This window comes from Magnolia sinica, chromosome 10, assembly GCF_029962835.1.
Source record: "Magnolia sinica isolate HGM2019 chromosome 10, MsV1, whole genome shotgun sequence".
Taxonomy (NCBI): domain Eukaryota; kingdom Viridiplantae; phylum Streptophyta; class Magnoliopsida; order Magnoliales; family Magnoliaceae; genus Magnolia; species Magnolia sinica.
Window position 1 is genome coordinate 10,120,874 of NC_080582.1, and position 16,970 is coordinate 10,137,843.

The 16,970-nt window shown below is 40.4% G+C and overlaps 1 protein-coding gene across 1 annotated transcript; it reads right to left on the reverse strand.

Moving 5' to 3' along the window:
• Positions 1 to 2,501: 2,501 nt before the first annotated feature.
• On the reverse strand, positions 2,502 to 10,399 carry LOC131257945 (uncharacterized). Its single transcript, XM_058258920.1, has 7 exons — positions 10,100 to 10,399; positions 9,809 to 9,889; positions 9,049 to 9,231; positions 7,701 to 7,871; positions 5,670 to 5,882; positions 4,535 to 4,623; positions 2,502 to 3,455 (listed from the first exon to the last, which is right to left on the reverse strand). The coding sequence occupies exons 1-7, from the start codon at positions 10,191 to 10,193 to the stop codon at positions 2,778 to 2,780; spliced, it is 1,509 nt and encodes a 502-aa protein (XP_058114903.1). The 5' UTR covers positions 10,194 to 10,399; the 3' UTR covers positions 2,502 to 2,777.
• Between the last annotated feature and the right edge of the window lie 6,571 nt (positions 10,400 to 16,970).

Here is a 16,970-nt window from a genome sequence, read left to right on the forward strand (position 1 = left end):
TCCTCAAAAGTGCCACATTCATGGAATATAAGCTCCTAATCCCGATGCCTTTTAACTACTTTAGACCTACAAATATCCTCCCAATTCGTAAGATTAAACTTCTTTTTCTCTAAGCCTCTCTAACTTGTTAAGCATACTCTTTAGACATCAGAAGATAGACAAAAGATATAACGGAAGGTTTGATAGAGCCACTTTAATCAAGGAAGTTCTACCCCCAATGATAAGAATCTTTTCTTCCATACTGAGAGTTTCTGCTCAAATTTTTCTATCGCCAAATCCCTCGAGTGCTTCACTACCTTCCCAACACTTGAATGGAGATCCAAGTATGTCAAGGGGAATGCAACGGGTCTACATCCAAACACTCCAACTAAAGCCTCCACCTCCTTTAATAGGCTTATACCTAATATTTTGAACTTCTAGGTATTTAGATGCAATCCCAATACCACTTTAAAACAAAAGATGGCTTTTTAAAAATTATAGACCTTAGTGGCTTTAGCTTCACAAAATAATATTGTATCGTCCGCAAATTGTAGGTGAAACACTTGAAAATCTCATTTGTCCACTTTAAAGCCACTAAACAGGCCTTCAGAAACCCTTTTGGACAACATGTTACTTAGCACTTCTGCCCAAAGTGTTCCATAGCGGTAACAGTGGTCGTAATGGCCACCACCATTATCGTTACAATATGGACAATAACAACTGTCGTGGGCACCTTTTTTTTTTTTTTTTGGAAAAAATAAAAAAAAATAAAAAAATCTCTACTTCTTGACCATTACAGGGCTGTTACGGGGCTGTTACGACTTTTTTTCTTCCCCTGTTTCGGCTAGCCATTACACGGATGATTTGGAATACCATGCTTCCACTCACCACAACAAAGAGGAAGGGAGATAATGGATCCTCTTGCCTAAGCATCCTTGTTGATTTAAAAAATCCTTCTAGTGAGCCATTCATCAGTACTGAAAATTTGGCATTCTTGAACCCAATTTCTCCACCTTTTTCCACATCCTATCCTTCTTAATATATAATCTAGAAAATCCCAATCAACGTGGTCATAGACTTTTTCTAAATGCAGCTTACCCACCACAAGCATGATTATAGGTAAGCCATTGCTACCTTAGCAATGACTTAATAACCCCACCCCCTGGGTTCTGCCTAGAAGGGTGGAACTCTCCACTTAATAATTCAAGTTCCATGTAACTCTAGAGTTCCAAGCAGTGAAGTCCATAGAAATCACTCAAAAGCTGGATTTCCAGAAAACAAAAATACTGAGATGAGTTCTTTCAGGAAAGCAAAGATTTCTCTATTCAGGGATCTCTCTTTCCTGAAACTTCAGGTAGGGAGTTGTCATTGTCTGAGTGATCCCCTACTTAACTCTAGCTTCATTTGCATGCCCAGGGTCGAGTCGATTCGAATTTGGTTGGACCCAATATGGTTTGAAAACATGAGCAACTCAGGCAGCTGGGCCAGCCTGACTCAGCTGAGTTGTGGCTTTACTCAAGACCAGACAAGTCATTCTGAGTTGCAGAGTCTTAAATCCATGATTTCACCTATGGTCTAACTGAAGTCATAGCCCTGGAAATAATGGAATGGCTGAAAAAGCCAGCCTGGATTAGTTGTGATAATGCTTAGATGATTATGATGAGATTATGATGATCCACCGACACCTTCTGTTCCTTCATTGGAAGCCATTTGTAACCCAGTGGGAATTGATTAAAATGCGGACACCCAATCACCAAGAATCAAACAAACCTGCACTGTATACAAAACAATCCTACTTCCAAAACATTTCCATATCATTAGCTTGCACATTTGCAACTAAGTATCATATGCAGCCTGCAGCCTCTGTCCCAAGCACCCTGTTAGATTGTCAATTTTCAAAACTAATTTACACCATTATCCTAAGAATCCTCGCAGCCCATTTGCTTCTGTACAATTTCACATTTTCAGCGGACCCATGGAAACTCTTTCACAAGTTGGGGCACTTGGCCATTTCCTTCTTACAACTTCGCATGTTAGGCGGACGCATGGCAACTCTTTCACAAGGTGGGGTGCTTGGTATCTTCGTCACATCCACAGCCGCAGACCTCATTAAGGTATTGTTTGTTTACAATTTTTGGTATTTCTATTATTGGCTGAAAAACTTTGATACTCTGGTATAGTGCAGTGGTTGATATACTGGCACTAAGAAATTGTACACTTGGCATAAAAGCAACTCAAACAGTGTAAACAGCAGGACCACTAATTAGATCATAAACCCACATTATACTACTCTGATTAGCTAACCAAGCAATCAGTAGAAATTTGGATTGCTGAAATAAAAGATAGCCAGTGGCCCATACCTAGCCAAAAAATTCGCATCAGAGCTTAGAAATGATTCAGCCAATTTGAGTTTGAAATGGTGGCCTATCTAAAGTGGGTCCCCGGATTTGGGCTGTGCAATTTGAGAGTGCTCCACATGCACAATTTCTGAGTGCTTGTATATCAACCATCACACTTTGGCAGAGTAAAATAGATAAGCTCGATAGAATCAGATGCAAAGAGGGAAGACGAATCCATTTACTTACAACTGCCGATAATTAAAAGAAAGAAAGCAAAAAAAAAAAAAAAAAACTTCCTGCAAATAACAGCTCAAAGCGGCTTCCCTACTACACAAATTCTATTCATCCTGTTGGCCATCTTCACTCTTTTTAAGCTGAATTTTGAAGAACAAATAAGATTGAGGAAAGAAAAGACAGAAAAGGCTGTGGTGACAGTGCGCCTATTTTTTCATAATGTTATTAATAGGCATGGTTATAACCCATGTAATTTATTCGGGGGCGGATGTTGTGATGATCATACATGGGATGTCCATAATCCACAGCCTTTATCTCCACCGCTCGTCGTTGTCCATCTTGTTCTTGAACCGCCCCAAATACAATCTCGTTCGTTGCCTCGTAGCTCTGCTCGTAGTAAGTACGCGGGCCAGATGAATAATGACGCTGTTGATATTGTTGGTGATGCTGCTGCTGCGGTTGCTGAAATTCGTCATCCCAACCGTTGTTATGACCCCGCCCCAATCGGAAATGTTTGGTTTTCTCAGACTCCTTGGACATGAAGGCATACGTCTTTCGTGGAGGGGTCGGGGTCCTTGTTTCCAGAGAAGGCGGCTCGTCTTCATCTGGGATAACAAAGCTTTCTTGCTGCGGCCACATGTTTGGCGGCCGCCGCTGCTGTTGATACTGGTGCAGATGTTGGTTGTTTGGCGGCTTCTTTTTGAAACCTGAAAATATTCCTCCGAAAATTGATGTTATGGACCAGCCAACATTGACGAAAAGATTTCCAAGAGAGAAAAGGAAGCCTTCATCTTGCTTCTCTAGTTCACCGTCGATGGGAATCAATGGCGATCTGAATGATGTCTTCAGTGGCTTCTGATACGGATTAGATGAGTGACTTTGTTTTATAGAAGTTCGAGGTTCCTGTAAAAAGAAGGAAATTTCCATGTTTCATGTTCTTGCATTTTGGATGGAAGTATAGGATCTTTGACAGAGGACTCCCACTATATACTTGGGTTTCTAGTTTTTACCCTAGTCCTAAAACTCGGTAGCTTGACTCGAACCTCCTGAGTCAACTTGACTTGATGAGATTTCGTGCCGAGTTTAGGGAAAGTCGCTGATAGCTGCAACTCAGTCCTGAATCAATAAGACTCAGCGAGTCACCTCCCTGGTTGAGTTGACTAGACATGACTCAGTTTCAAACTCGTGACCTTCCTCATGTAAATCAATGACACTAACCATCATAATACTAGCCATTTTATTATTCTAGCTTATTCCATGTGCTTTAACTGCTTACAACTATTTACATATTTTAAATTTAATTACTAAATATCGAGTCAAGTGAAGACTCAACTGAGTGTTCAAGTCAACCAGACCTGACCGGAGATGGAATTGAGTCACATTTTCGGGTTTTCGAACTATGGTTTGTACAGGTGGGGTTCATGGTCTGATGATCCAGACCATTGGTCCATTGGGACCTACATCACGGATGAACCACGAGCCAAATAATCTACCTGCAGATAGATAGTCACAAAGAACAATATACGACAGCTCACAATCAACTGAAAAAGGGCCCAAGATCAGTGGAGAGGATCTTTTCAGTCTAGGAAATTTTTCAGGCATGGTGCACATCATACCAACCATCTGATTGCTGAACAATGGACCCCAAATGTACAAACTGAAAAACCCGAGTACACATCCTACGCATTTCATTATCCCAAGAAAGATTTGTGACGCTCTTGATTCTTTCTTGAGTTTGAAGATTCAGTCCCCCAGAATAAAACAAAGTCTCTTTCTGAAGATTTTCCAATTATGAAAATCACAAAGAACTTGGACGCTGAAAGCAAAAGAGAGAGAAATCGGAGAAAGGGAACTTGAACTATCTCCTAGAAGATTCTTTAATTCCTTTCTTCTTTCATAGAAAAAGATAAGGCATTTGGGGAACAAAGTACATTTGATTCTCAAAAAAGAGAAAAAATTAAAGAAAAGCACAAGGTACTCACATCTTTGGAAGAAACAATCGAACAGACTCTACGTTGTAGCAATGCCAGCATGTAGCCGAAGAAGCCCGCCGCTACAAGCACTGCAATGCCTGCAACAATGATCCAAACTAGCCACTTAGCCCCCTCCAAGATCAACACAGACAAGATACAAGAGCAATAATGGATTGACAGGAATCAGTTTGAGTTTGTATGGGTGGGGCCCATGGTCCAGTTATACAGATCATAGATCCGATGGGTACCACTTTGGACAGCTTGGTCAACAGTGGCCTGCAAATAGACAGTTATGAAAAGAGAAGTACAGCAGCAGGAAGAATATCAGAGCTAGGATGCCGATATGCCCATCATATTCCATATTTCTGGGAGAAACATTTGGGGCATGGTCCATCAGATCAGCAATCTACATCACTGAAACATGGGCCCCACTCGCACAGACTCAAGACCCAAGGATTACAAGCACTGCAATGACTGCAACACTGATTCGAACTAGCCACTTAGCCATCTCCAATGTCGGCGCAGATATGACACAAGGGCAATAAACAGTTAAACAAAAGAAAATTACAGCAGCGGGTAGAATGGCAGAGATTGGATGGCCGTGATATTCCATCCTAGGAGAACTGTTTGAGGCATGGTCTATTGGATCAACTGCCTAAATCACTGGAACATGGGCCCCACTTGTAAAGACTAAATACCCGGGAATTACAAGCACTGCAATGCCTGAAACAGTGATTGAAACTAGCCACGTAGCCATCTCGCATCTCCAATATCGATGCAGGCATGACACAAGGGCATAATGGATTGAGGGGAATCAGTATGAGTCTGCACAAGTGGGCCCATGGTTTGGTTATACAGATTGCTGATCCGATGTGTCCCACTTTGGACAGCCTTGGCCCACAGTGGCCTGCAAGTAGGTGGTTACAAAATGAAAATTACAGCGACAGGAAGAATGCCATAGATTGGATGTCCATGATCTTCCATTCCAGGAGAACGGTTTGGGTTATGGTCCATCAGAATGACAGACTAGATCATGGATAGATGTGCCCACTCGTATAAGCTCAAGACGCAAGGATTAATATGCACATCCTACGGTCAAGGATCATATAATTCCTCATGGATTGAATGAACAATCATGGTTTACCTAGAGGGAAGCCAGTATCATATTGGCTGGCACAGTCGTCAAAATTGAGCTGAATCTCTCGGATCGCTTGGTTTCCTCTATCTACGACCAGAAGAGAGCAGCTGCTAGCGATGTAAACCACTTCGAAATCATTAGAGAACTTGGCATCTTCACTCGGTCCGTCTACATGCCCTCCTCCCTTGTTCCAATTCCCACCTGCGATCGTAGTAACCCCTACACAACAAAAAATTAAAAAAAAAAAAGATGAAGAAGAAGCACTGTATACTTAGATTCCTTTCTTCCTGCTTTTTTCCATTTCTTCCAAGCTATAACAAAATCGTTTAAAGCATTGTGAAAAAAAGGAGAGACAGATCCCTGAAAATCATTTCTCTTTCACATGGACAAGTATAGCTGGTAAATTCAAGGAGAAAATCTGGAATATTAGCATTCTTGAAAATATCAATACAGAATCTCCTGATAAAAACAGAAAAGGAATAGGTACTTTCTTAATTCAATCAATCTCTACATGAGAAACTGAATTAGTGTTTCCGTGCTCATGAATTCGATGATTCAATGTAAGTGTTATAAAATCACAAAATCATTTTAGGAGTTCATTAGTTTTGATTTTGATACTGTAGATTGAAGTTTGAAAAGAAAGGAAATGTGGCTCCAATGAGGTGGAAGCTTAGTCCTTGGTTTGACTCTCAAGAATCTTGAAGAGTTCTCTCAATAGTCCTTCACCGTTTGAATGGGACTCCTTAAATCTCGTCCTGCCAGAAAATGCCGCAGCATCTAAAGAGGAAGTCACCATGTAGGCAGCAAAGCTAAAAGCTCCTTTTTACTTGTTGGGTGTGAGGCTGATTCTGACACGGATCAGTTCGTCAGAGTCAACCGGAACTCATTGCAAGGGAATTTCAGTGTGTAGTTCAATTTGAAGTTCAAATTGCTTTTGGAAACTACAGTGGAGATGATCTCAATTTGAAAACCAAATGAAAAGAACAAGCAGCCATGCCAACCAAAATATGAAAATAAGAAGCTATTGATAACATGGATATATAAAATAAATAAATAAATAAATAAAAAAGCTTGAATCTCCATGATCTTCCATGATGTTTCAAAACAAAGAGGTGCTACTGCTGCGTGACCCACACACATGTATAAGGCAACCCAATTATGTCCACCATGTGCGAGCATGGCAAGTGGGCATGAGTTCCAATCCATCTAGCAGGTGGGTCCCACACCTTAGATGCCCTGGCCGAAAAACAAGGCCAGTCCACACTCATCAGATGGCCAACGGTTTACAGAACTAATAGGCAGATGAGAATGACTTGGCCAAGGTTTACTAAGCCATCTGCTGGTTTCTAACACTATGATTAGACCATGTTCTTGGGCTAGTGCATCTAAATTACATGATCCACCTGATGGATGGCTTCGATCTCACACCCAAATGCCATCCCGGCATTTTTGGAGGCATGAAGATGTCCGCCAGCTGCCCTATATATGCATGTGGGCTTAAGCAAACCTCTCAAACAAATCATGGCAAGCCCATGGCCAAATTAGTACTGCTATTGTCAAATCAAATAATAAAAAAATAAAAAGTTTCATTCGAAGGGGGCGAAAGCAGAACCAATGGGGGCAATATACAATGCTCAACAAGAACTAGTGGCATTTCAGTTCAGGCCAAGATTCCATACACGTGAGGACCACATTCTACTGATCCAACCATTTATCTGTTGGGCTCACCCGTGACCCCACAAAAGAAGTGTTCGATTCTAGCCATTCAGTAGCTGGCCTGAAAATGGATGGCTAACAGTATATTCAATATCAAACAGTCGTCACACAATGAGTACAAGATCCACCAATCAGATGACTGGCATTTGTTAGATCAAGGAGAATTTTGCCCATCGTCCACCCATGGTGAGATACAGGTATACATCAGACCAGACCACTGAAAGGTGGCCGACCTGTAAAAGATGGTGGCCCAAACAAACACGCCCCTAGTTTCCATCGAGCATTATATAATACCTCAGATCAAGGGACCTTTGCCTTTACCTGAGTCACTGATTTTCCTGATTGCCATGTTCATGGTATCTGCGATATAAATATTTCCTCTGTCATCCATAGTGAAGCTCTGTGGATGATTCATCCTTGCTTCTCTTGGCTTCCCATCTACATGCCCAGAGTACCCTTCTGCCGAGCCTGCAAGTAGCTTTGGTCTGCTATCTGACATGGGTTCCGGAGGAGAATCATCAGATTTCTTTCAGAAACTTAATAAAATGCCATAAATTTCAGAAACAAAATCTATCTTTAGATAAAAGAATTTACAAAAAGGAAATGATAGATTTCATAAAATATGGATTTGGGGGTGTGCTAGGAATGAACAAAATGCCCAAAAGATTTCAAAAATGGAGCTCGCAAACAATCCACACTCAACAGTGCAATCCAGACGGTCCAAGTTGCAGAGTGCCTCTTAGTGAATGGACCATAGCCCAAAAACATTGACAGAGTGATCCTCACTGTTCGATAGGTGGCCAGCCAATGAGTGGCTAGGAAGTAAAATGATTGACAGTCAAATTCAAAAGGTTGGCATTGGGTGATTAAGATCATCTATCAATGTGATGTTCGAGTAATGATCCTCCTGCAAATGGGCAATGATCCTCCTGCAAATGGGCCCGAGATCTGGACAATGTGGATTGATGTACACCAATGCCATGTAACTGTGGACAGGTTGCTGCTGTTCATGCTGCCAATTTGTTAATGCAACCGAACTAAAACCACAGTGCACCCCAAAGACAAGATCTCAAGAAAAATGGTGTTCAATTTCTGCAGAAACTTGGGGTTAAAAAAAAAAAACTTATCAGGAAAAATGGCGAAGGCAAAGAGTGCATTTGGTTGCACCAAAAATCATGAAATTGTGAAAAATATCAATAAATTTCATGATATTTGGTACAACCAAACGGACCCGAATGTAGGAAACCAAACTGCATTGCACCCTAAAGACAAGATCTCGAGAAAAATGGTGTTCAATTTCTGTGGGAACTGGGGAAAAAAAAAAACATATCAGGAAAAATGGCGAAGGCGAAGAGTGCATTTTGGTTGCACCAAAAATCAAGAAATTGTGCAAAATACCACGAAATTTCATGATATTTGGTACAACCAAACGCACCCGAATATAGGAAACCAAAAAGGAAATGGCGCTCATGTATCATAAACAATGCTTGCAAATATCAGCTCCCAACAGCAATTTGCAGAAAATCAGACACTTGGGTTTTGCAGAAACTCAACAAAAAACCAATCCAGACCACAAATTTCAGAAAATTACATCTGGGTTTTATCAAAAGCAGACAAATGAATCGAAGATAATAACAAAAACCAATCAATGAAGGAAACAACAACTTACATCGTGATAGCGGCGATGATATCCTGTACATGTTACTGTTAGTAGAGTCCAACACCAGAAGGTCGCCACTCGATGAGACCTCAACAGTGAATGGCTCAATTCCAACTTTGCTTCCATCAAACACCGTCTCGACAGCATATAAACTCTCGAACTTCAGCACCGGGCGATTTACACCTGAGATCGCTGTAAGAAAACAAAAAACATGGAAACAATCTCTAGCAGTAGAACAAAGGAAATTATAAATATTCACACCCTCTCTTTTTTATGCACACACCCCTTCTATACATTTCTGCTACTACACAAGAAGCAGAATTAGAAAAATGGAGTGGATGCATAAAAAACATGGGGGTGTAAATATCACTACCCTAAAAAATGTGGTAACAAAACAGAAAAATCTTCAGCAAGTACTGAGACCCACTCTTTTTGATGCATAAAACCCGACATTTCTACCTTTTTGTATGATTCAAAAAACAGAAGTACAAAAAAAGGGGTGGATGAATCAAAAGATGGGGGTGTAAATATCATTACCCTAAAAAACTGAAATTTTTAGTGAAAAAATGTGGCGACCAAACAGATCAAAACACTCCAGCAGAAACTGAAATACCCTCCCTTTTTATGCATAAGCCCCACATTTCTGCTTTTTTGTATGATTCAAGAAGCAGAACTAGACGATGGGGTGTATGCATTAAAAGAAGAAAAAAAAAAAAACATGGGTTTAAATATCATTACCGTAAAAAAGCTGAAAATGCAAGATTTTTACCTGTTTTTGTACTAGTTTGTAATGACCAAAGCCATTTCCAGAGTGCAGACAATGCATTGGAGAAAACCCCACCTACAAATCCTACAAAATTGGGAGATTTCAGCTGAAATGCTAAAAAAAAGGGGGTACTATCAACACCAACCCTCTTAAATGCAAACACCCAATTTCCATTTTTGGAATTGAAATAGAATAAAAGCGTACCATTTCAATAACCCAAATGGAAAATGGGTGTATTCAAATCAATCAGGGTGTATATAGGTATCTTCTTTTTTCTAGTTTTAATCCACTTACTTCCTGTAGTAGTAGCAGCTGAAACTGATGAAAAGCCTCCAAACAACAAGACCATGAATATGAGCAGCAGAAGAGCATAGCATTTCTTTCCCATTTTCTGCTATTCACATAGAGAGAGAGAGAGAGAGAGAGAGAGAGAGAGAGAGAGGAATGCAATCTCTCAACTTCACATTCTTGGACGGTGAATTTCAGATGATGAGGAGACATGAGAAAAACCCATCTTGATTTCTTGCCTTCTTCAATCCTCTTGAAGAGAGGCTTTTGGAGAGAGAGAGAGAGAGAGAGTGAGAGAGACTGAGAATGTGTGAAAGAGACAGAGAAATGTATCATGAATGCTAGCCTCTGATTACATGAGTTAAAAGAATGAGAAAGACTGTGGTAATCTGCCGGATTATAAAAATAAATACACATGCACATAAATTATGTACACGTGGCATTTATTCAGCTAAATCGAAACAGTCCCAGTCATTTTCTAGAATGCATATGTGTTATGGTCCAAATATAATACTGAAATAAAATTATTTTTATTGCGAAAATTTTGTATATGTTATGGACGGTCAACGAGAAAATTTTCATAATCAGAGGATATAATCATCATATGAATCTCATTTTCACGATACATCTAATCTAATGTAATCCCAGTATTTTTAATGGCTGTATTTACTTTAGGTTAGTTTCATGTGTAGAATCTTGAGTAAGTCCACATAGTCTTTCATACTCCCGCAATGTATCATATAACAAATCGAGAAATCAAAAGAGTAAAGAGAGTAAAAAGGAATCATATTCTCTGATTATGTCTTAATACACTGGGCTTTTGAGTAGTGAGTAGCAGTTTTTAGTCCGCGGGAGTACTGAACTTGTACCCATCAAAACTAATAGCGTGCCCTTACTCAATGATCGGAACCGTTCATCTGGATGTCTCTGTAATGGATGGCCTATATTCAAAAAATTCCACCAATTGGAATAATATATTTATCTAATTAAAGAACTTTTATTGCTGAATCTGAACCATTGTCCTTATTTTTACTGTCCATTGTGGATTGTGGGCCATTTAAAGCCCAATGGAAATGCCACGTGCCATGGGCCCCACATGCTGGTTCGACATCCTCCGAAACTACGATCTCGGGTTTCGGGACCGATGCTGTTTTTTTCAATTTTCTAATTTTGCCCTTTTCTTGAAAATAGCACCCCATCAGCTGAGGCTGCAGATTTTGGACATGGAATGTGTAGTGAGGAGCACACCACGGGTGGATTCTATGTGGGGTCCATTGTGATTTATTTGTTTCATCTACACCGTTCATCTGTTTTTTCAACTCATTTTATGGTTTCTAACCAAAATCGAAGCATATCGACAGCTCAAGTAGGCTACACTATTGGAAACAGTGTGAATTGAACGCTTACGGTTGAAAATTTCTTGGGGGCCACAGAAGTTTTGGATGTGTCTTTTATTAGTTTTTTACCTTCATCCATGTCTTTTTGATATTATCAAAAAAGTTGGATGATAAATAAAATTCACTGTGGGCCCTAGGAAGGTTTCAACGGTGGATGTCAATATCCCCACTATTTCTATGGTGTGGTCCAGATGAGATTTGGATATACTTCAATTTTGGGTAAACACCTTAAAATTATCTGAAAAAACTGACTGACAGAGTGGATTAAAAAATAAATTAATGTGGGCCCCACAGAGAATCCACACCACTCTATACCGTTGTGAGCTCTTCATTGCACAAACCGCGTCGAAGAGTTTAGGACAATGCCGTCTACTAAGCTCACACGCGTGTCCGGAAATATCTACACGCAGCTCTACATATCAACACGGAACACGTGTGAGAGATCAGGGGGGTCCATAAGATGGACCAAAATAATTTTATTTTCTTTGCTAAAAATAAGGCTTTCTTCCTCTTTAGGTGACCTGTTTCTGACAAAACAGATAGACGGCTAGAAGAATTTTGTTTTTAAACATAAATTTCCTTTATAAATTGTGGCCCATTTTTAGGATTTAAACGGCTTAAATTTTTATAATTAATATCTAACCATTGATCCCACCTGAAGGAAAACTCGGATCCTTCACACGGGGCCTATTTTCTACGTGTGGATGCGTGCGGGTGGGCATGGTCCACACGCGTATGGAAATAGCAAACCTCCAGGGGTAAAATAGGAAAATACGTGGATTTTTTTTGGCATTTCAAGACAAGTGGTTTTTGGTTGCTTTTTGACCCTACTCCCTTGTTTCTATTCCTTCCTATCGTGCTGTTTTTCTGTTGGAAATGGTAGTACTCAGGACCACCCCATTCTGTGGTCCGCGAGTACTTTAGCGGGCCATGTAAGTGTCATTGTCTAAAATCTCATTGATTAAGCATCTCAATTACAAAAAGACAAAATGCTTCACATCCAGTGACAGAAAGGTCTGTTACTTGGGCAATCAAGATAGTCTAATAAAGCCTTTTTATATGGACCGTCCTTTATGGGGCTCATGAAATGATGGGTTCTGATCACTGAAGGGTCCTTGGTTTGTTTGCATTACTTGTTTATGAAGTAAACAGAAAAAGGAATAACGGTGAGGATTGGTAATCACTGATTAAGATGCACCGACAAACGTGCGGTTAGATGGGACGCGGATTTCGTCGTACCCCTGCCTGTCTCCAGCTGGGTACGGGCAGTAGCTTTGGGTGGCCACGTAATGTATGGGTTTTATCCGCACCGTCCGTCCATTTTTTGGTATCATTATAAGATATAAGCCAAAAACTTAGGTAGATTCAAGATAGGTGTATACTACCTGATGAGTATTAAACTCTTATAGTTGAAAACTTGTGTTTTATGTAACTTTATGAATAGGTTGGATGGAAAAATAAAGATTACGGTGTGCAAAGTTTCAACGGTAATAATCATTATTACAGCTGCTTCCTATGGTGTGGTCCAATTGAGCTTTGGATCTACCTAAAATTTGTTTTTATCTCGTAAGATGATACATAAAAATGGATGAACGGTGTGGATAAAACAGATACACTAAAGTGGCTACTCAACAATCCTGCTCGTCCCCAGCTGGAAACAGGTAGGATGCAATCCGCGTCGCCGACAGGCGACAAACATGCCGTTGGATGTGACGCGGATTGCGTATTACCCCGCCTGTCTCTAGCTACGGATGGACAGTTACGTGGGTGGGCCCACCGTGAAGTATCTGTTTATATCATTGTAAGTTATGTGCACAAAAATTAGATAATTCAGCACTCAAGTAGGCCACAAAAACTACCTATTTTTGGTTGATGCATAAGGCATTAAATGCCTGCAGAGTCATACGTGGTGCGGTCCATTTGAGCGTTGGATCTACCTATTTTTGTGTTCATACATATGAGAGAAAAGGATGGACTGCGTAGATAAATAGATACATCACAGTGGGCCCACCTATAGAACTGCCCGTTTGTATATGGCTACGGCGGGGTTGGACGCGCGTCCTGTTAGATGCGGGGTGTGTTACATGTTCCAACATGGATGAAGCCGTCAAGGACGGAAAGGATGGGCTACTCGCACCACCACCAGCCAGGTGGCTGGTAGTTGGTGCCCTGTGAGCCCCACTATGACGTATTTTTTCGTCCATTTTTATAAATCATTTCAGGGGCTGTTCTAAAAAATGAGAGGGATATAAATCAGGTGAACCACACCACTGGAAAAAAATATTAATTGGATATCCGCGATTAAAATTCTCCTAAAGTCTAATATACTATTTATTTGACATCTAATATGTTGATTAGGTCATGCAGGCCCAGATGAAGGGAAAAAACAAAGATCATCTTGATCCAAAACTTTTATGGCCTCCGAGAGATTTCTAATGGTCTACACTCATTCATGTAATGTGGTATCTTATTTTTGGTTTCCATCTATAAAATAATATGAAAAAATATATGAACGGCATGGATGAAACACATACATCATGGTGGGGTCCACGAACCACCTACCACCAGCCCCGGGAGTAGCCAATCCGTTTCCGTCCTCGAGGGACGCGGTTTGCCTGCTGACTCGCTAGTGGCCGGTGCCTTGTGGGCCCTACCATGACATATGGGAAGCGGATTGGCTGGTGTACCACACACCAGCTATATAGCTGGTGTAGGTATGTGTCATGCGAAGACAATCACTGACGCTCCTCAAGCTCGAGTCGTGAGAACGGCTTAAAGGAGATCAAAGTTAGATGCCCCACAATGATATACTTATTATATCCACACTTTTTATTCATTTTTTTCAAATTTTGTTTAGAATTAAATCCAAAAAATAAATTATAACCATACCACCGATAGCAGTGGAGAATAATTTTCACCATTAAAATTTTCATAGGGCTCACCATAACTTATATTTTCCATCCAATCTGTTCGTTGTGACCTGGATGAATAGGAAAAGCAAATTTCATATTGATCCATAACTTCTGTGAAAGGGTTTCAATGGCAGATGTTCAATCCCCCACTGCTTTTTGCAGTGTGGTCCACTTGATTGTTAGATCTGTTTTATTTTTCGTCTCAAGCCTTACGAAGAGCTTGCAAAATAGTTGGACAGTTTGGATATGACACATGCATCATGATGGGATCCACAATACTTGCTGTTATCACTACATTAGCTATATAGCTGGTGTGTGGTACATTAGCCAATCCACTTCCGATATATGTGTTTTATCAATATGAGATTATTTTAAGCCATGAGTTCAAAAATTAGATGGATCAAGATCTCAGGTGATCAAACACACTACAAAAATCGTGACGTTTGAATAGCCACCGTTAAAATTTCTTAGGAGCCACGAAGGTTTGGGATTGAGCTGATATTTGCCTTTCCCCTTCATCCAGGTCCTTGTGACCTGATAAAATGGATAATAAATATTATAGCAGGCTTTTCAATGGTTAGCATCTAATCACCATTGATTTTCATCTGTTGCAGTCTACTTGAGTTTTAGATGTGCCTCATTTTTTGTTACCTTAAATAATGATCCAAAATTAATGAACAGCGCAAATAAAACAAATAAATCATTTTGGGGCCCACATAGTATTGTCCAATAGGCACATGACCACTGACCAACATGCTCATCCTCGGATCAGCCCACTGTGGGGCCCACCCTGACGCATGTGCCTTACTTTGACACCATCCATCCATTATTACAGCTCACTTTAGGACAGGATCACAAAGATGTAGCATATCCAAATCTTTGGTGGACCACAGTATAGGAAACGGTGGTGATTAAATACCTACTATTAAAAACTTTTTGGGGCCACTGCAATATTTATTTGACATCCAATCTCATGATAAGGTCACGTGGATAAAGTGACCACACAAATAACAGCTTTTTTTTTTTTAAAGCTTGTTAGTACACCCACTGTCACTTCACACACCACTGTTAGCCACCCTAGGGAATCTATACCAAGACACTGTTGAAATATCCTTCACTCAGTCTACCACTTTGAGCTATGGATATGGGTGTCACACAAATAACAACTTGATTCTGTACTTTTGTAGCCCATAAGAAGTTTTTAATGGTAAATCACCATTGTTTCTCATGGTGTGGTCCACCTTGGATATGAATCTGCCTCAATTTTTGATCACGATAAAAAATAAAATAAAATAAAATGAAAAAGAGCTGTCAAAATGATTGGACGTCATGGATGTAAGGCACATACATCACGTTGGGCCCACAATTAGTGATCCACCCACCTTAGTGGATTCAAGGATCACAAGCACTATCCCATGCCATTGTCAATCTTCAAACACCTAACATGTGTTAGGTATATTTTAACCCTTGATGCATAATAAATGAGATTGGGACAGACTAGGGCTTCAATGGCCGCAATAAACTTAGGTGGGAGCCACTATGATGCTTGTGAGAGATCAACCATATTCATCCATTCTGCGGGCTCATGTTAGGACATGAGCACAAAATGAAGCAATTCCAAAACTGATATTAAACAATGGAGATTGGGTGGCATCCATTTTTGTGGGCTCATGTTAGGACATGAGCACAAAATGAAGGACATGACATTAAACAATGGAGATTGAATGCCACCCGTTGAAACACCTTGAAATATTCATATGAATGGTTTAGATGGCATATAAACATCCCAATATGCCTTGGGAAAGTTTCAATGATGGATATTTCCCTCCTCACTTTTTCTTCCACATCGCTCACTTGAGTTTTTGATCGGTCTCAATTTTTGGCTCATGATCTAATATAAGCTAACAAAAGGTATAGAGGGGCATTAGAGTTGGCCCACCTAACTTCTGACTGGATCTTGCAAATACCACGTTAAGCTCCCCACGCGTCCTATCCTATGTTTATTACATGTTGTAGGGTTTGAATAGTCAGTGCCACAAACATGATATAAATAATCTATTTAAGATGGCATGACCTAGGTACCGTAAGCTGACACAATTAAGCCTGCATACAAATGGCCTTGAAGGTGGACCCATTGCAAATCTCAATGGGTTGGGCGTGGACTGGGTACTACCCCCACTAGCTAGGGCCTATCAAGAGACCGAAGTCCTGGCGGGGCAGGGGCTCTATGGAGCCCACTATGATGTATGTGTTTTATCCACACTTCCATTTATTTTGTCGGATCATTTTAGGGCATGAGCCCAAAAAGGAGGCAGATCAAAGGCTTGATTAGACCAAACCACAGGAAGTAGTGGTGACAATAACGCCCACCTTTGAAACCTTCTTAGGGCTCATTGTGATGTTTATTTACTATCCAACTTATTCACAAGATCAGACAGACCTAGATAAAGGGAAAACATAAACATTGGCTTGATCCAAAAACTCTATAGCCCACAAGAGGTTTTTTCAACAATAGGTGTTTCATCTCTACTTTTTCCTGTGGTCTGGTCCACTTGAGCACTAGATCTG

What these genes read in the sequence shown, in the direction of transcription:
- LOC131257945 (XM_058258920.1), bottom strand. Translation starts at nt 10,193, where the DNA reads ATGGGAAAGAAATGCTATGCTCTTCTGCTGCTCATATTCATGGTCTTG. An exon ending in TGATACTGGCTTCCCTCTAG is followed by an intron (nt 4,624 to 5,669) that starts GTAAACCATGAT and finishes TCATTGTTGCAG; the next exon opens with GCATTGCAGTGCTTGTAGCG. An exon ending in CGATTGTTTCTTCCAAAGAT is followed by an intron (nt 3,456 to 4,534) that starts GTGAGTACCTTG and finishes TTCTTTTTACAG; the next exon opens with GAACCTCGAACTTCTATAAA.